Source organism: Micrasema longulum, unplaced genomic scaffold, assembly GCF_059751315.1.
Source record: "Micrasema longulum isolate JH-2025_06_02 unplaced genomic scaffold, ASM5975131v1 h1tg001408l, whole genome shotgun sequence".
Classification (NCBI taxonomy): Eukaryota; Metazoa; Arthropoda; class Insecta; order Trichoptera; family Brachycentridae; genus Micrasema; species Micrasema longulum.
In genome coordinates, this window is record NW_028278594.1 from 439,957 (window position 1) to 463,590 (window position 23,634).

The 23,634-nt window shown below is 30.1% G+C and overlaps 1 protein-coding gene across 1 annotated transcript in view; it reads right to left on the minus strand.

Annotated features, from left to right (window-relative positions):
- Positions 1 to 23,634, minus strand: part of LOC148275519 (transmembrane protease serine 9-like) — an 82,637-nt gene that overhangs the window by 22,326 nt on the left and 36,677 nt on the right. The window contains exons 4-8 of the mRNA XM_088235608.1: positions 22,017 to 22,225; positions 19,910 to 20,070; positions 18,070 to 18,160; positions 11,774 to 11,884; positions 11,017 to 11,021 (exon numbers count right to left, since the gene is read on the minus strand). Of these exons, the coding sequence (XP_088091734.1) occupies positions 11,017 to 11,021; positions 11,774 to 11,884; positions 18,070 to 18,160; positions 19,910 to 20,070; positions 22,017 to 22,225 (577 nt within the window). The remainder of the gene's footprint in view (positions 1 to 11,016; positions 11,022 to 11,773; positions 11,885 to 18,069; positions 18,161 to 19,909; positions 20,071 to 22,016; positions 22,226 to 23,634) is intronic.

A 23,634-nucleotide genomic window follows, 5' to 3' on the forward strand; every position in this document is an offset into this window, starting at 1 on the left:
CAAACACACTATTCCTACATTAATAATTGTAATTAAAATATTATTTTTACTATGTCTTTAAAATTATGATTAATATAGGTACAATTTTTTTTTTCATTGAAAACAATTTGAGCAAACTTCTTGTTACTATATTTAACGCACTATTCATAATATTGTTCGGTAATATGAAACATGTTTTAGGTATTCCGTATTACAGAGAACTTATTATTAATTAAAACAGTTAAGAACAGCTAGCCCTTCCATATTAGTAAACCTTTAGAGCAATCACAATGGCGGCACCTGTCGGTAATTACCGACGCGATAAAAAAATATTATAGATAAGTGGTGTGAGGACTTTCAATTAACGTGATAAACATTTGTGATTGAGCACCTTGTATTGTAAACATGTACTTATTTATTTTTACTAACTGATAATTTATTTTCAGATTAGTATTATTATTAGCGGTGCATAGGACACTGCTTTGGTGCTATAATTGCAGAGTATCTCGATCATTTTTGTTACATTAAAGGTAAGGTCTTATGTTTCGAGTGGCAGTCCAGGAATAATGAAATATGGCAGTGTAGAACTACCTTGAAATCAATATTTTATGTCCGTCCTGCCAGGAACCGAAGGTAGAATCTCAAGCATAGTATGCGAGTGCGCTAACTTCTACACTACAAGGCAGACTTTACTCAACTCGATTTCGTTTTGCATGATTTTCATCGGAGAGTTATCATCGAGTCCCAAGCGCTCCTCTTGAATAACGGTTCTATTTCACATACAGAACTGTATTCTTTATCCACCCAGACACAGAACGAAGCATATCAGTATGTTTTAACATAATACTGTTTATCAACCGATTCTTTAATATGTCGTTAGTTGAAGAAAATTTCCTTTATGCCTTATTATTAGGTATTTTATATAAGTAAACATATTTCATTCAAGTTAAGAATATTCGACTATTCTTTCCGTCATATGACAAATGATTGGGATACGTTGCAATCGCCCTATGCACCAGTACATATATGGAAGTGATGAATGTGAAAACTAAATATTCCCTAAAGGCAATCAATATTAGATTTTGCCCGCGCAAGTAAAAACATATTTTGAAATAAATTATTTAAATTAGTTAGTGAAAATACTTTGTTGGAAGTTCGTTACAGTTTATTATTGAAATAAAAGAGGAGTGATACCTAAATCGACAAATTTGGAATAACCAGTGACCGGTTTCATCGCTTTCGCGACATCAGACATCAGCCCAGTCTTGAAGATGTCGCGAAAATTGTAGATTCAAGTATTACGCTTTTTTTTAAATAATAGACGTGAAATAATGTTAAGCAAATTAACATAATATTATGTGCGCTTGAAACATAAACCTATCTTTTATAAATGCGTTTGTGAATTTCAGAATTATACTTGAACAGTTAAAATACTATTTTGCTATTAATATGTTGATAAATAACGTTTTTCTCACCCCATGGCAGATTGGAAGCAACACAGACGTCAATAATAACAAAACCACTTTATTTCTGACCATCTTGGATTTGATTTCCTGTCAACACTTTAATTATTCCCTGAATGTTAATCAGATAACTGTACCACACTCTGAGATCATCAACTCACGTAATCACCATTTGTCAATCACAGCCACAATATTTTACTTCGAACCACAATGGTTTCGGAGTACCAGACTTAACCCTAAAAATTTATTATAAAACGTATAAAGTCTATGATATAAATTATTTTTAATAAGCAGGTAGCTGCATTTCTCGGTGTTTAGTTTTCATAAGTTAAACTTATAACTAAGATATTTTTAATTTATTTATTTTGCTTTTTAAATAAGTTTGTGTTTATTTTTTGTTTGATTTAGTGTCGCGAATTCCGTCGCACTTTCGCGCCGCTACGGTCACGACATAATCGGATTGTTTTGGTGTAAATATTTGGCCCACGAGGACTGATCGCTGACTGTTGCGAATGTTAAGGTCGCAGCCACGGTTGTCGGAATGTCACGAGTAGTGATGTGCATAACCGATTATAATAATCGAATTATCAAATTACTTTAACCCTTCATCGCTAAACATATTTTCAAGTTACACCGTCTCTAAACATTAGTCTGCAAACCAAGAAAAAAAATAATAATGGTTTTTAATTAACGTATTTTAATTCGTCAAAAAGTGTATCGCACTAAACAACAAGTAGTTAAATTAACCTGAATACGCTAAAGCCAACGCAATCCAATGTAATTATTTGCACTCATTGCAAACCTTGTTTTCTGCATCCATCAACATTAGCATCGTAGATCCTTTTAGCAGTTCTTTCGCTGTCCACTCGCTCTACATGTCCAAACCAACGCAGCACCCCTTTCTTGATTCTGTCGATAATGCATGTCTCAGCCTTACACACTTCGCGGATCACGACATTTGTATCATACATCGTTTTCCCACACATTCGCCTGAGGGATCGCATTTCGACAGCATTCAACCTACTTTCATAATCATTTTTCCAATTCCATACTTCGCTCCCATACATTAGAGTTGGCACTAGAACTCCGCTGTGAACTGCTAGTTTAGCCTCCTGCAATAAACATTTGTTAGCCAAAGTAGATTTCAGTGCACCGTTCACCCTGTTCCCGGCACTCACCCTCCTTTTAATATCTTTCTCGGCCTTTCCGTCTCTAGTAAACATACTTCCCAGGTACACAAATTATTCTACCTGGTTCAGAATATCTCCGTTCACACTGATCTCACATTTAGTTATATTTTCATCCCTTTCAAAAACCATCACTTTTGATTTATCAACATTCATAAGCAATCGCTTTTCTTGCATACATCGTAGACTTTTGTTACCAAGAGTTGCAGGTCTTCTTTGCTGCTTCGGTAATTATTATTACTAATTATTGAAAAATGTTTACTGAGTTGTCAGAAAGACTCAAGGAAGCTGGAAGCAGCTCCACTTTTCGAGCAAAATGATATTTGTATATTAAAGTAAAGATTTATGTAGATGATGTAATAACTTACATTTATTTTATTTTATTTATTTATTTATATCTTCATACTGGTCAGGTCAAGATGCCCATTAGAGGGTGAAAGCGCCAATTGGTCAAAATAAATAAGTGTTTTTTTAAATTAATAACTTGTATGTAAATATCAGTTATTACATTATTACAATGGAATTCCATCAAGAATTGTCAATAAATAACTTAAATGAAAATTTATGTAGATATTTAGATAAATTCAATGTTATAAAATAAATAAAACAACTTTGTTTTTAACCACTAATTTGTATTTTTCACCGACCTTTTTCAAAGCAAACAAGCTTCTTTGTCAAGGTTTACGTACCTAACCTACTACTACTAACGTAAAAATTAGTTACGTAAACCTTGACGAAGAAGCTTGTTTGCTTTGAAAAAGGTCGGTGAAAAATAAAAATTAGTGGTTAAAAACAAAGTTGTTTTATTTATTTTATTATAATGAATAACCACAAAGTTAGTGCTTCAAATATAAACTTTATATTAAATTCAATGTATTTTATGTAAATATTAATGTAGGTATTTTTATTCAAATTATTAATTTTAGTGTTATATTGGTAAGTAAATCTCAGTTAGTCTCTAAACTTACAAATTATACAAATAAAAACAAATATATACCACAACTGATTCTTTCGACCATAATCGAATACTTATAAATTAATTTGATATTCTCTGGAATTATTTGATATTATTCATCCATCGGTTATGCGCTTTGCTAGTAGTGGGATCTCGCGACGAGGGGCGGGGCACGAGAAGGGAGAGGAGAGAAGACTTCTTTGTCTTCCACTTGGTATACCTCATGTGTACCTGTTTCTCCCCTCCCAGCTGTGCGCAGGGTCGGCAGGGTAATTAAATTATTATTAATTTAAATAAAATCAAAGAGAAGAAAGTGCAAAAAAATTACCGGGCGCAGCGTTGCCAAAATACCTTAAGTTTATTACGTTAGCGTACAAACAATATGAAAAAACTAACTTCAGATATAGTCCTAGTCCCGTGAAATGCTCGTAACTAAATATTGTATGTTTTGCTCTTGCCTTTCTGGAATTAAAACCAGGAATTCATACATACTCGACGAATGTAACCCTAGTAGGTCGATTAAAAAAGATTTATGATTTTAACTTTTCTTTGACTGATTTGATTAAAAAAATTAATATCTACAAAGATCTACATTTCGCTCAAAACCGCAGGTATATCGGTTCAGACGTTTAGTGGGAGTTCAGTGACATCACACGTACATAAGAATTATATATATGTATATATAAAGATACCCAAAGCACTACTCCACAAGGTGGACAAATCAAATTATGTATACATAACAAATAATAATGTTTATTTGCGAAGTGTTAATTTTATCATGTACTAAAATTCGCCCGCCCGGTAGTCAAATGGTCAGCGCGTTTGCCCACTATGCAAGAGGTCACGAGTTACTGACATATTTATTTTTTATGAGGTTTTTTACACTAGGATATTTCGCAGATCTAGGTCTGGCACCATAAGCGTAAATCTGATCATCTTACCTTCATATTATAAAAAAATATCAAGATATGCTACAGTTGGTGTACTTATGAAGAGCCCTTTGCACCATTAGGTGCAAAAATAAATATTTTCCATGTTTTACAATATTGTGTTCAAAACAATCGAGATATTTCATTTATTTTTCACAAAGAATATTTTTTAAATTAATGAGAAGATATTCCAATTTCAGTCTTGCAGCTTTTGTAAAAAAAACTCTTAATTTTTTATAACGTACTTTTGAAATACTGCTGATTTTTTTGGAAATCCGCATTTTTTTTTTAAGTTATAAAAGGGTTTGACCAATGAAGCAATATGCACCGGATGTGGACAAGGGAAGCGGTTAGATATGGAAAGAGTAGGGGTTTGTGGTGGTGCTTGTTTCTCCATTTTGAAATTACATATATTTTTTAAAACTTTATTTAAATTAGGATTTTTTTATGGTTTTCCATGAGGAACATTCTTATGAAGTTTCGCAGTCTGGCCCTGAAGCTCCGTGTCCAAAGAATCATATTGTAAGATGAATTTGACTGAATTTGAGAGGGAAAAAAGGATGTTTTTGATCTTTCGGAGGCCTTGCACCGGCCCTGAAAGGTGAATAGAAGTCGTTTCGCGGTCGAGTATAGGAGTCACCGCTCTCTCGACACCACACCGGTCGCCCAGGGACGGTCAACGTTCCAAAGGACGAAACTACCAATTTCATCTTATTGAAATAAAAGTAAGGATGACATGAAAACATGATTAGAATGAATCAATAATATTTTGAGTTTATCCAAATTTTTGTAGGCAAGGACTGGATTCAACTCCCAGGGGAGCTGTTAACATTAACATATTACAACAGAGATGACGAACATTTTAAAGAAGGCAATATAGTAGTCTAGACATTTACAGGGCTTATGACCTGGATTGGCTGGTTTTTTTTCAGTTTCAGTGCTGCAGAGCAGCGTTTATTTAATTAAAAAAATACATATAAGAATTTATTGATTGATTTGGTGTTTATTTTGTAGAACTCCACATTTAAACTTATAATTTTAGAATTCAAACACTGAGTTGAGTCTACTGAACACTTTATTTTATTTTTACAAATATAAAAGATATAAAAACAAAAACTTCGTGACAATTGTTTCGCCTTGTTAGGGCATTTTCAAAACAATTGTCACGAAGTTTTTGTTTTCATATTTGTAAAAATAAAATAAAGTGTTCAGTAGACTCAAATCGGTGTTCGATTTCAAATATTATAAGTTCATTTAAGAATTTGTTACCCACTAAGTCTAAAGACTTTTGGGGACACATTTTTTTTTTTTTGTGAATGGTTTATATTACATTTATTTTATTTATATTTTACAAATTTATTTATAAACAGGCACTATAAAGTATCTAGAAGATATTTCTTCAGTTCTTTTTTTTATTATTTGAAGATCTTTCGTGTTAATGATGGTTTGTGGGAGATCATTAAACAATCTTGGAACGAAGCAATTTAATTTTCGCTCTTTTAATTCGGGGAACAAAAGTTTAAGTGGCCAATTTACACACTGTCACATTCACCATTCAGCTCATATTTTAGCATCTATATTACTTCAATTCTTTCATCTGTTGATGTTTGTGAAGTTAAAGCCCTCTAGATGCCTAGACTTCTATATTGCCTTCTTTAACATGTTCTTCATCTTTGTTGTAATATGTTAACTTTAACAGCTGCCCAAGGAGTTGAATCCAGTCCTTGTCTACAAAAATTTGAATAAACTCAAAATATTGTTGATAAATCCACCTGGTCCAAGAAGAAGTATAGAAATTGAAAAAATAAACATTTCAGGCGTTGCCTAGATTGTAGGTGAAATAATTTAATTAGATGAGAATCTCACTCGCATAAATAAAGGTTTCATCTCTTTAATTTCACAAAAATCAAGAGATGAAATAATTGAAGTAATATAGATGTTCAAATATGGGCAGAATGGTAAATGTTACACAGTGTGTAAAGTGGCCACTAAAACTAGCCAATGACAGGTCATAAGTTTTGTAGATGCCTGGACCCATATGAATCGAAATATTGCCTTCTTTAAAATGTTCTTAATCTCTGTTGTAATATGTTGATAATTAGAATGTTTTTTTTTATTTTAGTGCCGTCATTATGTTATAACAACAACATTTTAGAGAAGGGAATATGGAAGTCTGGGCATTTACTGGGCTGATACATGTCATTGGCTGGTTTAAGAGGATACTTTACCCACAGTGTAAGATGATCGGTCTTACGCTTCAGGTACTAGTCCAGAGAGTAGGAAATATTCGAGTGTGAAAACATTTATTTTAAATAAATAATTCATATCAACCATGTCAGGAATCGAATCTGACACCTCTTGCATGGTAGGCAAACCTTATGATCATTAAACCACGAGTCATTACTTCTTTATTGTTTTATGAAAACATAAACGTTTTTTTGTGTTATTCGGTATATTTGGCTCTGCAATATTTATTAGCCATTTTATTGGATCAAAAAATATTTTCATTTTTCTTATTATGATTATTTTTTGTTTGTACTCGTATTATTTTTTTTATTTTTGCACTTTTGTAATTTTTTTTTACTGCAACTTATTTGTTCCTTAGAACAGGCGTTGCCTATATTAAAACTGATAGATGCGTACACGAATTTAGTATTTGCGTTTTTTTTAATACATAAAGCATCTGATATGACGTATCATAAAAACAACGCTAAAAGCTCAATAAGTAATTTATTAAAACGCCCTTTGATTGACCACATCTGTCTCATATACATAATTATTGTCGCGGTCTAGCAATATATGCGTTTCGTTGGGTTTAAAGAGGCTCATTCGAAAGTATTAAATAATACCTTTTATCAACATTATTTTGAGTTTGTCCAAATTTTTGTAGACAAGGACTGAATTCAACGCCCTGGGCAGCTATTAAAATTAACATATTACAACTTATAACAGAGATAAATAGCATTTTAGAGAAGGTAATACAGAATTCCAGGCATCTACAGGGCTTATGACCTGTCATTGGCTGGCTTAAAGAGGCACACTGTGTAAAGACACACTGTTTAACATTCACCATTCTGCTCATATTTTAAATATTTTTTTTTTACTTTTTAATCCAATACAAAATACTAATATATAGTTAACAAAAATATTTATACACTAGGTAAATTCTATACAATTTTATTTTTACATATGGATGTAGTCACTTGACTGGCCGACAGGCACGTTCCGGAGTGTCTGGATATTATTTATTTTATACATAATTGTACATTCTTTCACATCAATTGTGTGTAGAAATTCAAAAGAAAATAAAACAACAACAAAATTAAAACATCTGCATTCCTTCATTTCTTTCATCTGTTGATGTTTGTTAAGTTAAAGAGCTGAAATCTTTATTTATGCGGGTGAGATTTGTCTAATTTAATTATTTCACCTATATACTAGGCAACGCCTGAGTTTTTTTTTTATTTTCTCTAATTTATATATGTCCGCATGGACTAGGTGGATTTATCATAAATATTATAAATTTTACTAAATTAAGATGCCCAGACTTCTATATTACCTTCTCTAAAATTCTCCTAATTTTTGTTTTAATATGTTAATACATTTTACTATATGATTTTTTAAATAACTGTTCTTTGTCATAGAATAGGTAAAATGTATAAAGTATATTCTCATAAAAAAAACATGAAACAACTTGGTTTTTAACCACTTACTTTTCATTTTTTTTACCGACCGGTTTCTTTTTTAATTTTTAAAAAAATATATTAATTTACAATTTTAAAAAACCCGTTAGGGTTACATTAGAAATTTTATATTGTCTAGTCATTTTATGTCTCGTCTAGTCTAGTTAGTTCAGTCATCATGTGCTTTTTCAGATTGATTTTAAATTTGTCTCCAGTAAAAGTTTTCAAGTAGTAAGGTAGTTCGTTGTAGTGTTTAAGTCCATTATGTAGTATTTTTGACTGTCCTGTGTTTGTCTTTGCTTTTTCAATATGATAGTGTTGTTGTTGTCTGGTGTTATATTTGTGTATGTCAGCATTTTTGACTAATATTATGTCGTCGTCTTGTATGAGTCCCGGTGTTATTTTGTGCACAATTTTTAAGATCTCAATTTTAGTTAAGTAGTTTATGTCAAACTGGTGTGTTTTTTTGTACAGTTCAGTCGTAGAGGTCAGGTAGGGTGTGTTGCATTTTAGTTTAAGAATTTTATTTGGTTGTCTTTGTATTATTTTTATTTCTGTCTTGTTACCAGTTCCCCAGAAGGCGATCATGTAACTCAATTTACTTTTGACATAGGCTTCGTACATCATAATTTTTTTCCTTTCTTGGTATAAATCTTTAATTTTGTAGAAGAGGCTATGTAGTGATGCCATTACTTTAGTGAGTCCGTCTATGTGTTTTGTCCATTTTAGTTGTCTGTCCATTGTGAGTCCTAGGTAAGTCACATTTTCTAGTTCTTTAAGAGTTTCGTTGTTTACTTTTATGTTCATGTTATGGTTCTTCTTTTGTGTTTCGAAATGTATTATATTGCATTTCTTGGCATTTAATGTTAATAAGTTTTTGTTTGTCCATTCTGATAGTTTTTGCACGTCATTGTCAAAACTACACTTGCTTCTTTATTAAGGTATAATTAACAAATGAATTCTATCCTGTTTTATTTTAACAGTAATTACTCTTTACAACATCGAAACATATGCAACTGATATGCTTTAATGCTGTTTATAAAATCAATTCATATAAACATACAAAAACATATTGAACAACTATTGATTTGTCCCTCTTTTAAACCGGTATATTCTTGGTACATTAGAATACTGCGCCAACATTGTGGAAACTATACTATTACCCATGTTTATAGAAATATAGAAATCCTAATATATTATCCCGATCTGAACAACTTTTTTCAAATTAAAACTAAGTGGTTTTTCCGGCACTTGTTTATTTTTTCTAAAGATGATTTAATCCCAATAAATTATTGTAGCTCTCTGAAAGATTTAAAAAACGTCAACAGAAATAATTTTACCTAACATAAATCATTGATGGTAAAAAAGTTACAGCTATTTGAAAATCGTGCAAAGTGCTTATAAACACATTTGTTATTTTTATTATTTTTATTCGTTCACAAGTACCTGATTTATTAACACTTATCGAGAACTAAGTCCAAAGTCTCCTAGACTAAAGTCCTGTGTTGAATAGGGAAATATCGCATACTAAGAATGCCGATAAAAATATGTGAAATGGATTAAGAAGATTAATTGTATTTTCAAAATCAATATGAATAATGTAGAAAAATGTTTTAATTCATAATTAAAAAAATTGAATTGTTAAAAAATTCGCCTTCACGAAAACACGCCATTATTGATTGTGACATTCGTGACGTCAAGATTCATGTATGTATGTCCACAATGTTTGTCATTTTTTCTTACTATTTGTATAGTCCGTTATTGTCGCGTGGTTTTTACGAAGGATTTAACTCGTCCCATCTCAACACAGGACTTTTAGTCCCATGGAGTTGGGTCTTATGTTTTAAATGATGTACAAGAAAATAATGTATGTAAATAAATAAATGAAAATAAAAATAAAAATAAAATAAATACGTAAATAAACGCGGATGAAATAATATACGACGGTCTTTTCATACAAAGTTAGGACTGGAATGACTAAACGTCAAACTTTATTGCGAATCGTGACGTATAAGGGGCGCGACCAGTGCTATAGTGTTTTCGCGGGAGTTCAAAATTTTAAATTAAAAAATATATCTTAAGATAATAAGTACAAAAAATATTTTTTTACTTTTAAGAATTTTATAGACCCTCATTTATTTGTAACTGTAAAAAAAACTGATTGTAAAAACATAATTGTCAAATAATAGTTGTTACAAACAGTTTGTCATAAGGGAAGTGAAAAATAAAATTATTGTTGTTGTTAAGATCAATTCTCAACCTCATCTATACCTACCTACCCGTTTTTCCCATTTCCTAGCGCACTCCATGTAACAATAATTCTACGTGTGAGTGCCGGAATATACATGATATTATCAGTACTAGTCAAACAAGTGAACTGCTCAACCAAAGAATTAAGAATAGTCCAGAAACCGCATTCGACCATCAAACAGAAGGCGACAAGACTACTCATAAATGAGTAGTTTTCCGTTTTGACCCATTAGTTTCTTCGTAGACGTCGCTCAGTACGCAACTCCTGATTTGAATTCATCTATGCCGTGTTGTGTCCTTTTAAAGTGTTGAAATACTGCTAGGATCTTAAAGAAACAGGATGCAATCACATTTCATGTGAAATTAGCAAATGAATGTGTAAGTAGCAAATACATTACTTAAAAATTGAATTATATTTCCATCTGTCAGATTGTCGAAGAAATCAAAATGGACATTTCGTTAGTGTTGCCGGGGTAGTAAATTTTTTTACCCTACTTTGCTCATCTAATGAGAGAACTAATGAAAATTAGACCTTAGATTAAACAACTCTGTGTTGGACATTCGACTGACATTATCTTTAAAACATGAAATATTATTTAACATGATATAAAAATATCCGTTTTATGTGAAATATATTTATTTATATATTTTAAGTTCAAAGTTCATTAATTCAATTACTCTTCTTAAATGACCCTTTACTTATCTACTCCGTTGTGTCAATCAATATTTCCACGTGCACAATAAAATTTTAGAGAAATTAACAGTTGCTTTTCTTTTACCTTACATTTGTGTTATGATTATATTTTTCCCATCGTGCAACATTCCGTGGCGACATCACGAATGCGCGCGGCAAAAGAAAAGCATAGTGGAGAAATTTTCGGATACAGTCCGATGTATTCAAATATGATTCTACGCTTCTTTTGGACGATTCTTAATTCTATGTGCTCAACTAATCTTTCCTCAAGCAAGCTGCGCCTGCGTCCTTTAGACCGCCAGATCCATACAAGCTGTGCCAGCATCTTACGACCACAATTTCACCAGCCAGGTTCCAGCACTCACCAAGCCTCACCATCAGCAGGATAGTGGAGTTGCGCAACCTTCCTTCCCCAACAATACAGTCCACTTACTAAATTTTCCTCCTCCTAGGACGAGGTATTCTTCACACCTCGACCACTCCTCAACAGTTGTATTTTTTCGTGCAACATATCAGACCTTTCTTCTCAAAAAGTCAAGTAATTCAAAAAGGACAATAAGTATAATAATTTATTTAACAATTATTTCTTAAACACGAAGGTAACAAATAATTTATAAGGAGATCAATTCGAGCATAAACAGGTATCCCTGAGATTTCCCTTGAGCCAGGAGAGGTATCTGGGAACCCTTGTGTAGACTCCCGGATACCCGGGTCGACCGCAACCAACCCCCCACGATACGATTCCTGAAATAAAAAAAACATTAAAATAATTAATTACAAAATAAAAAAATAAAAAATTAATAGCTTTCCTTACGAACTAAAAAAAATGCAGGGTGTAAACCAACTAAAAAAGAAGAGCAATAAATTTTATTTTTCCTCAAACGCAATTTTACAAAAAAGTAAATATTTTATAAATACGAGTAATTACAACATTTAAAAAAAATATATGAACTACTTCATTATTTTTTTATTTTAGAGTTTTTGTCTTATTTTGAGATGTTTATCAAATTTTATTATTTAAAGGTAATTTAAAAATGCGTTTAACCTTAATATTATTTACAATATTTTGAGTTTGTCCAAATTTTTGTAGATAAGGACTGGATTCAACTCCTTGGGGAGTTATTAAGATTCACAATTCAAAACAAGGATGAAGAACATTCTGAAGAAGGAAATGTGGAAGTGAAGGCTTACGACCTGTCGGCTGGTTTAAATGGCCACTTTACACACTGTGTAACATTCACCATTCTGCCCATATTCGAACATCTATATTAGTCTACAAACATTTGGTCAGACTTAAATATTGTTAATTAACCCACCTGGTCAATGAAGAAGTATAGAAATTGAAAAAATAACCATTTCAGGCGTTGCCCAGTATGTTGGTGAAATAATTCAATTAGATGAATCTCACCGGCATAAATAAAGGTTTTACCTCTTGAACTTCACAAATATCAACAAATTAAAAAATTAAGGATATGTAGATGTTCAAATATGGGCAGAATGGTGAATGTTACGCAGTGTGTAAAGTGGCCACTTAAACCAGCCAAAGACAGGTCATAAGCCTAGACTTCTATATAACCTTCTCTAAAATATTTTTTATCTCTGTTGTAATATGTTAATTATATTGTTTAGTTAAATGTTATAATTTTGATGCTGTTCATTCAAGTTATCATGATACAAATAAAATTGTTCCGAATCTATGAGGCCGTTTTGTGTTGTGTTGTAAATATTACATTATCATAATATGACACAGTTATTTACATATTTAAAATCCAAAAAACAAAAGCAGAATTATAAAATATAAATTTGCACGAGAATTTTTTAAGAGTTTTGATCATAATAACATAAATATAAAAAAACTTTGTTTTTAACTTAAATTTTATATTATAATTATATCCGTCGCAATTCAACACAGGACTTAAGTCCCATGGAGTTGGGGTACAAGAATATGGTCAATTGGCTTTATTAATCTAAATACAATTCAATTGTGAAAAAAAAATCTGTATGATAATATCACTGAATTCAAAAAAAAAAATACTTGATCAAAACAAACAAATTTATAATTAAAACAATATATCGCTTTCACTATCAACTATGTATAACACTCTTAACACTATCACACAAATAAGGTCAATTTCAGTTAATATTTGAAACACTACCTTTGTGGTTATTCATTATAATAAAATAAATAAAACCAATTTGTTTTTAGCTTTCTACACAACTAATAAAATAGGAACATTGTTTAAAAATTACAAAGACAAAGTCCATAAATATAATAAATTTTGGATATACCAATTAAATTATAATGATTGCGAATCAATCTACGTTGGAAAAACTAAAAGACACTTTAATATTAGAGTAAAAGAACACTTAAGATGCTTAAATAAAAATAATTTTTCTGAATTCGCAAATCATCTGATAACAAATAATCATAACTTCAATAAAGACACTGGATCAAAAGTACTTCATGTAGAAAATAAAACGTTAAAACTAGACAAGTAAGAAATCTTAGAAATTAAAAAGCGATTTATAATAAGAAAAAAATACTTCATTACCCCTTTCGTCCCCTCCTGTCTAGCATCGAAAATATTGATATCAAATTACCACCCTTGTAAGAAAAAAAGACTTGATTTATTTGGTCCACATGTAGTATTTAGGAATTAATTCATTAGTTACGTAAACCTCGACGAAGAAGCTTGTTTGCTTTAAAAAATAATTTTAAAAATTTAGTGGTTTAAAACAAAGTTGTTTTATTTATTTTATCTTTTATAAGGTAAATTTCATTCATTATTCACCCATATGCGATTTTGATTATTATTCAATTAAAATGTATATCCTACTTTCACTATCTATTAAAACAATTAATTACCAGAAAATGTTCAAAAAGGCTTTAAATAAATGTATAGTGGAGCTAGGTAGAAGTAAAGTGGATTGTCTCATTCGCCCAAACCAATATTGAATCAACTGTTCCACAAGTGTATGGCTTATGTTATGTTTTTGTTCTTTCATCGTGCGTTTTGTAATATAAATAAAATAGATGTACATAAATTAATTATAAACATAAATATGTAGTGTTCAAAGCAATCTGAATATTTTTATAATTATCTCTGTTTTAATTTAAAAGTTAGTCTTTTTAAATGATTATGATAAAATTATAATTGAACTTATCAATGAATCTTCTTGGTTTAGTTTTACTTTTTATTATTTTGACCAACGAGCGCTTTCGCCTAAGTAGGCATTTTCAAGACTGGTGAATTGTTTACAACATTTACAGTTTTTATACTATTCTTAACATATTTTGGAGATAAGATCAAATAAGTATTTTAACAGGGGACAGAAACATAAATATTAATAAGATAAGTTCATTTATAATTTTATCATAATCATTAACTGTGGAGTTTTATCAAGAAATATCAACAGAAACATCAATATTATTAGTCTTTTTTGTTTATTCTTAAATGTATTTTTTTTAAAAGTATATTGTTAAGTGTCCTCAGTACGGGTAACCCCAGTGAGGTCACATTATTTTAATTATTATATGTAATTTATAATGGAAAATAATGAATAAATAAGTCAATGTTATTTGGAAGGTTATATTTTTTTTAAGTAAAAAAATCGAATTACGAATGGTTCTATTGATACTCGTATTAAATTTTATTAAGAATATTTCAAAATTATCATGTGATTCCGTATTTTACTGAGCTGTTTTCTATGGCTAAAAGTGAATTGTGTTAAGACTATGGTCGATGATCTTTTCAGTATGCAGACGTAATTATTAGACTATCACTACGCTTAACGCATTGTTATCTTCAACAAGGGGTCGGAAATATTTTGTCGGCGAAATATTTTTAAGCATTTTTTAGTTGTTTACTACACGCGTAGTTATTTAACACACACGTAGTTATTTAACTACTGAAGCATTTTAAGAGTTCATATTATCTTAGCCGACTACGTTTTTAAAAGAAAATTGATTGAAACACTTTATAAAAAGTCTAACTGAGTCGGTGCCGGTGCATCTTATCTCGCAATAATATAATTCTCGTACATAATGAGATTAATGACTGATGAAAGACACTCGACACTTAATCAACTGAACTAATGTTTGTTAAAGAAATCAACATCATTGAAAATCAAATCAGAACCAAAATTTATTTACAAGTTAATTCAAATAGATCAAGTCAAAGAAGGAATCGTGTGTTAGAAATACCACATTGTAAAACGAGGCTCGCACAGAGACATGCATATTTTATAGGCCCAAAAATGTATAATTCTTTTTTTAATGATAATATTTCATCGATTCTAAACTTTAAAAATTTTCCTTCTTTTAAAAAACACGCACTTTCCTGGATTTAATAAACTAAATATATGAACTTTTTTTTTATTTAATATATTTTGTTGTCCTTTAATAATAAGGAATATTTTTATGTTTTTTTTTAGTATTTAAAAAAAAATACCAAACAATCTTTTACAGAATATTTTATTTTCTCTTTCTTATGTTACACAAAAATATTATAACTGCCCATTATTTATTATAGGAGCAAAATTTTTCTTGTATATCCACGAACAGGACATGCCTTTGTGGGATTTTTTTGATTACTATTTTTACTATTAATATGTATTTCATTGCCATGTAATTATGCTTTATTTTTGAATACTCTGTTTAACCTCTTATGTATATTGTAAGAAAACAAAAAAAAAACAATAATAATAATACACAAATTCTTTTAAACATTGTACTTTCGTTTTTTTAAAGGTTTACGATCGCTTGACGCACGTAGCGTGTTATGATAGAGCAACAAATAATTAATCATTGCATTGATGAACTTTGTTTTTACAATATTGATTAACCGTGACCGGTTAAATATAGCTACAAAATATTTATTATTTACGTACGGATTAATAATAATTTCAATTATAAGATGGTTTTAGGTAATAAAAAATACATACGTACATATTATTTACACTTTTAATCTTTATTTATAATTCCTCTGTGCGTGTAATGTCACTGAGCTTCTTCTAAACGGCTTAACCGATTTACGTGCGGTTTTCAGAAAAATATAGATCTTTGCGCTGTGCGTGTTCATAGATATTAAAATCTTCAATCTTATGTGTGAAAAAGAAGTAAGGAGAATAAATCCTTTATTCGTCGACCTACCAAGGTTACATTCGAGGAGAATGCATTTACAAAAAAATGGAAAGATGTTGTTTTTTTGTGTTTAAAAAAAGTTTGTTTTATAATGTTTACAAACAGGATTTGTTTTTTGTGTATCTCAATCAGATTTTTTCCTTAAATTCCTTATAATTTCTAACCATTTATTTATTTTTACTGGATTTATTAATAATTCTAAAATAACATTAAATTCAATACATTTTTTAAAATCGTATTTCTACATAAGTACACGCCTCTGTTGGTGAGAAGGCCGGAGTTTGACGTTGACAAAAAGAATACCATATTAAAAACATATATTTTTTATGTTTTGGAATTCAACCATAAACAAATACCTAGGTCTAGGTACCTAATTAAATTTAATATTTGAAAATTTACCGTTTTGGAATTTAATCACAAATAAGAACCTAGGTACTTATTTATCATTGAAAAGCCATTTTCCAAGCTAATAAAAAGCAAGCAAGCCAATGCTCGGGCAGGACAACGTCTGTCGGGTCTGCTAGTATATGACAAAAATCAAACACTGATATGAGTCTACTGAAGACTTCTTGAAAATAAATTTTTAATTAAAAATTCTTAAAAATAATGTACTTTTTTTTTTTTTTAAAACAATAATTTTTATATAAATTATTTATAATATTTAAATTATTTGCTTAAATTAAAGAACACCAACCTATCAAAACATTATTAATATAATCTCTACAACAATTATCTAAAGATAGAAAACTATCAAGGTTCATAAATTATCTTACACTGCACACTCGTATGTCAATAAATGCTTACTTTATTATGTTTTTTCCGTACCAAAATTCCTCTTTACCTATTAAACACTTTACCTTGCCCTTAACTATTGGTTATTGGCCAGCGATCGCAAATGCGAGTTCACCGAATTTAGTGCGCTGTTTGCGTTAAGGTGTTATAAATTTTCCTACTGACGAAGATATAGCTCATCTAAACGTAGCGTTAGATTTATGTGTCAGCTAGTTCATCTGGGATGCAAATATTCCTTAGATGTTCCGGAGCAGAGTTGTACAGTGACTTATACATAAGCCAACAGGGTTTGTATTCCGCCCTCTGTGGAAAACGCAGCTAGTGTAATTCTCGACGTCATTCACGATTTGTTAAAATACCTACACTACACTCTTTATAAAATAAATTCTATTACACAAATTTATAAAGAAGAAAAAATAAAATAATTTGAAATGTCTCTCAGATACCAACATAATATTAAAATTCCTAAATTCCACACAAGTCATGGTCAAAATAGCTTTGTCTTTAAAGGTGTACAAAATTATAAAAATCTTCCCAATGAAGCAAAAGATATTGAAAATAATATTTCAATAAATAAATTTAAAGTAAATCTTAAGAAATTTTTTGAACACGTGTAAAAACTTCATTAAATTTTAATTAGTATGAATGTATTATTGTTTTATGATTTTTCTTTATATTTCCTTTGTTTTTTTTTTCTCATGTCCTCGTATTTAAAATTATCTAAACTCTTATAAATAAACAACTTCAACAGTGTAAGTCACTCTCCAAGCACAAGAGTTAGTCTCTTTTTTTGGAGAGTTACAGTGATAACATTTACTAGATGTGTAAAAGTAGATATGTATAGAATTTTTTAAAAACATGCACCTTTTATATAATAAAAAAACACCTAATACATTAAAATTTTAACAATGTTATGATCATAACAAATATAAGTTAAATTTCACTTACTACTAAAGTACGAAGTAATTTGCTTATTTAATCTTAAATAACTTACCAACGATTTCAAATCTGTCTCCATTATGAAGAAGTAATGGACCCCCACTATCTCCTTGGCAGGAGTCAGTTTTTCCTTTACCGGCACACAGCTAAAATAAAAAAAAAACACATTTCATAATTTTTTTAAGGGAGAGAGATTTTTTCACTGATGTACATATTTTTTTTTCTATTTAAACCTTAGATAGTAATTGTAGAAGACATGTCTTTCTTTTGAACTTTTGATTTTATGTATTTGTTTTTATTTTTCTGTAAATGTTTTTCAACTAATTGAATAATATTTATCTATTGTAATAAAAAAATTCGTTATAAGATTCTCTTACTTTTTGACATACGGGTATTCTCGAGATATTATCTTTATTTAGGCGTTATTTTCAATGTTATTTACTTTTTTACTATATGAATAAATATCAATTAAGATTTTTTTATTTTGTAATGTACATATATACCAAAAAATAAAATAAAATAATTTAACTGCGTTGAAAAATATTTTTTTATTGTATGCCTTGTGCTTTTCGCATGTTTTCAATGGCTTTTTAAGTAAAATATTGAATTTATGTAAATAAATATTATATATTAAAAAACTGGATCCGGGCAAAGAAATTTCAACTTTCTGGGGCCCAAAGTATAATATGTTACTCGAATATCGCAAAACCATGACCCGGATTTAATTTTTAAAAAATATAAAAAAGTTGTTACTGAGTTTAGGTAGAAAAAAATCTGAAAATTTACTAAAACAAATTCTTAAATAATAAATAGTGTAATTAATTATTGTATAGCTGTACAATAAATTAACTAGTAGGTTGTCATGTTATTGTTTATTCTGCATAAAAATGTCTGCCTTAGAACAGGTTGTACCGAGTTAAGCAGATCAGAGAAATCTATTACCTTAAACATGTAGTAGATAAAGAAATCGTAATTTTTATAAATAAACAGTGATTATTATTATTTTTATGTTTGAGCACCCGATGACAAATTATAAAGTGGTGTATTCGGATTTATGTATGTTTGTAAAAAAAATATTTAAATTCGTTTTTTTCCCGAATTAAGACTTATATAGAAAAAAACTGTTTCTTTTTTATTAAGGCTCTAATAGTGTATCATTGTGAGGTGTGCTTATATTGCCCAAGAACATAAAGGTTTAAATATAACAAGTCCTTGTCTACAACAATTTGAACAAACTCTAAACATTTGATAAAGAAGAAGTATGTAAATTGAAATATTTTCAGGCTTTGAAATGGTTGCAGGTGAAATAATTCAATCATATGAATCTCACCCTCAAAAGTAATGGTTTCAGCTCTTTAACTTCACAATCTTCAACGGGTGGAAGAATCGAAGGAATATAGATTTTCATGTTTTTCATTTCATTTTGTAGAATAGTGAATGTTAGACAGTGTGTAAAGTGGCCACTTGAACCAGCGAATGACAGGTCATAAGCCCTGTGGATGCTTAGACTTCTATATTCTCCTCTCTAAAATGTTCTTCATCTGTGTTTTATTATGTTAAATATAGTTATAAGTATAAATCCTTAACTTATTGGGTGATCTTTTTTAGAAGACATATTATTGCCGAAACTAGTTGGTTGTCAAATTAAAAAAATATAATTGGTACATAAAAACAAAGTCATATTATTTTGATATATTAAATAATAATGTTCCACAAAGTAGGTGCTTCAAACATAAAAAATAAATACATTTTGAATCGTTATTTATGTTTTTTTATTTATATAAATTATGTTTATTGAAATAATAAACACAGTAAAATGATGTTATAAAAATAATACATTGTAAGTTGTAAGGTTTACGATTTCCATAATATTTTTATACAAATTTCAAAGTTACCATATTAGACGTAATTCTAGAAGCGCGGTACTTCATGGCACGACATTGTCCAAGAGTCAAAATAGGGACATTGACTTCCTGAATGATGGCAGGAAGAGATCCTCCTTCCGCTGTTCTTCCCCATCCAACTACCGTGCCCTCTCTACCAGATGGATCGAATCCTGAAAATGATAATCAAAATTATCCAATTTGAAGTATTCACACTCTGTCGTTCATTAGTGCAAGACATAATCATGCATAGTGCGAGTCGTCGTCAAAAGTTACCAAATTAGGAGACGTAAATCGAGCATTCGTGAACATAGTTTTTTATTACAATTGAACGTAGTCAGTCCACATTTTTAGAAAAATTATATGTTGGTGTCATCGGGTGGAGTGGTCAATTCTATGTTCCGCTAAAAACAAACAGGCCGCTTTCATTCAAAAAACTTTAATAACCATCAATATGGTAAACAGTAAACTCAAACATTCGGAAAATCATCAAGGAGTTTAGTACTCAAATCCCTTCCACTAAGGAAAATCCAGTCCTTAACTACTTTCTTGAAAATAGTTTTTGTCCTTGAGAGCCTAATACGCGCCTCCAAAATATTGAACACTCTCGGTGCGATAAATGAGAGATGTCTCTGAGCAAAAGGCGTACGGGTTTTGGGTATGACATAATTCATGCTCTGGGAAAACCTCGTACGGACATTTTGCTGAGACCTCTCCTTATTGTTCGACCAGAAGTGTGTAAGTGCTTCTTTTAGGTACAGTTGTCTCATACCCAGCACCTTCATGTATTGGAACAACTGTTTTAACCTATTCTAATACCTATGTATTTACAAGTCTTACGGCCCATAAATGCTTGCTTTTATAATTCCTTTCTAAAGAGCTTTTCGATCTCGATATTTATCGATTATTTACTTTCTTTTAAAAATCACACAAATGTTATTATTTTTGAACAAAATTATTCATTAGTAGCTAATTATTTTTTTAATTATGTTTTAACTAGTTCAGATTCTAAATTTAAATGAAAATTTTACTGAGTTATTTTCAACTATCTATAAATCAAATCGAATTTTCTGTAGGAAAATCCATATTGGTATAAAAATTCAAGTATTGCTTTGGAAACCTGTAATTGAACATGTCTGAAAACATTTTTTAAATAAATTTATATTTCATATATTTACAACGTTGTGGTAATTCATTTTAATAAAATTAATAAAACGAATTTGTTTTCAACGACTTATTTTTTTACCAAAATTAATAACGCAACTTTGTTTTTAACCAATTTTTTTTTTCATCGACTGGTTTTAAAACAAACAAGCTCCATCGTCAAGGTTTAGTTACGTAAATCTCGACGAAGAAGCTTGTTTGCTTTGAAACCGGTCGGTGAAAAAAAAAGAAAAATAGTGGTTAAAATTTTATTAATTTTATTAAAATGAAAAACCACAAATTTAGTGCTTCAAATATAAAAAAAGCTTATTTTCTTATTTTTCTATCCTTACAAGACAAAGAGACTTGATTTATTAGTTCCATACAAATCACCATATTGATAGAATCAAATAGGATACAATTCTTAGTTAAGTATATATTGATAAAGAAGCTTGTATTGTTTTGAAACCAATCGGTAGAAAAAAAATGTGGTTATTATCAAAGTTGTTTAATTTATGAAGAAAAAAAAAATATTATTAAATATTATTTTTTAATAGAGAAAATTAAATTCTGCCTCATATATAATCAAATATTATTTCTATTTGTAACACGGGCCCTGTGTTTTAAGTTTACAGTAAGTTATCTTCAGTTGTCTTTAAAGTAAAACCGAATTTTCTAAATGAAAATTTTAATATTAACGCGTAAATGCATACTCGTATATTTGAAACGTGTTCAATTACAGACTACCGACGAAGATGCTTTAGATTTCTTTCATTTATCGTCAATTAATGTAAAGAAAATTTGGTTTTTCTGTTTAGACAATAATTAAAGATAACTGTTATCATCCCGTTTTAATCGGGGCCCAGATGATAGATAGTAGTGAGGTTATCGATCTTCCCTAAATTATGTAGTCAAGTAATATTAATCTAATGTATTTAGTAATAAGGACAAAGAATCACGAGGAAAATCATCATACCAACTTTGGGTAAGCAGATGGGCTTGATGATCTTGGAAAATTCCACGGGTTTCCTTAGCCGCAGGAGTGCTATATCATGATTATAGGACTCGGCGTCAAAGTTTCTGTGCCTGATGATGGCTGAAACCGCTCTCATGATGGCCTGACTCTCGCTCGTGATAAACTGGTCGTGGTCTCCGAGTATAACCCTTATTTTTGATCTCTTCAACCTGAAACCCAATCCACACACATTTATATTATTAGAATAATTTATTTATTTATTTACATATACGCCCAATGGGCATTTTTATGGGCACATTTATACAAAGAAAATTATTAACAAGGAAAGTAGAAAGACACTATGGTATATAGTAGACTTGGTGGGAGTGAAAGCGGAAGAGGTGTTTTTAATTGAACTTGATTCAGTGATCGTTTGAAAGAAGACAACTTGTTATCAAAGAAATCAACACTGGTATGTTTGTTGGCAGACCTAAGAACTCTGGGCATAGGGGAATGAAAACCATGGTTAGTTCTATGGTTATCAGTATGAAAGAGTAAGTTTTGTCTGAAGTTTCTAGTTGGGATATTTAATTTTATTGAGCTCAGTAGTTCAGGCGCATCAAAGAGTGTGTTGAGAATTTTAAATAGGACTAGAAGGGTCGGATTTATTTCTACAGTCTTGAAGAGAATATATATATAAGCTAGTTTCTAACTAATTATACGTACATATATTGGTTTCTGGATAAGCCCAACCACCAGCCTATCTTTCTTAAAAATCGATGTTGAACTGATTCAATATTTTTGATGTGGACATCCTAATATGGAGACCAGATAACAGAGAAATACTCTAGGTGCGAGCGAACTAGGGAACAAAGGAGAGTTTTAATGGTATTGATATTTTTGAAGCCAGTTGTGCTTCTGTTAGTAAATCCAAGGAGTTTTAAGGATGTATTGGTAACGTGTTAAATAAAACATAAACAAAGCCTCAGGCGACGTTGCTTTTCATCATCCTCATAATTTTCCTTTTCGCCGCCAGTGATGCATAGGACAATATTTTTTTATTAAAATGCAGTGTACTTCGGTCATATGTTACATGAAAGTAAGATGACATGCCCTAACTAACCCAAATATCAATAATATAATTTTGTATGTACTAATCAAGCTGCAACATAAAGTGTCAAAAAAAAATTTAAGCCGCTCTCGTGTAAAGTTTTAGAAAACCATATGTGTCGTTGTTCTACGATCCTTACGAAATATGTAAACTATTTATTGTTTTGTAATTTACTTTGCAGAATATAATTTTAGAAATATTAAAAATAATACGCTTTGTATATATAGACCACACACGAGTTTAATATTGTGACATAGCTAGTTTCGGGTATTCTGATTACCCACCATCAGTAAATAGTTACACCTGATATAATGTGTAATAATAGTTATACCTCAAATATGTATTTAAACTCATTAAAGTAATATTTTAAAAATTCCTATTTACCCCGTACTAACGCTTTATAAAAAGTTCCTCAGACAAATATATTTTAATGGAATTACTATGACTTATTTCATTGTGAGTTAACTTTCCTTGCTGTTTTTGTATAAATAGATTGAATTTAATAAAAAAGATACCATTTACGTTATT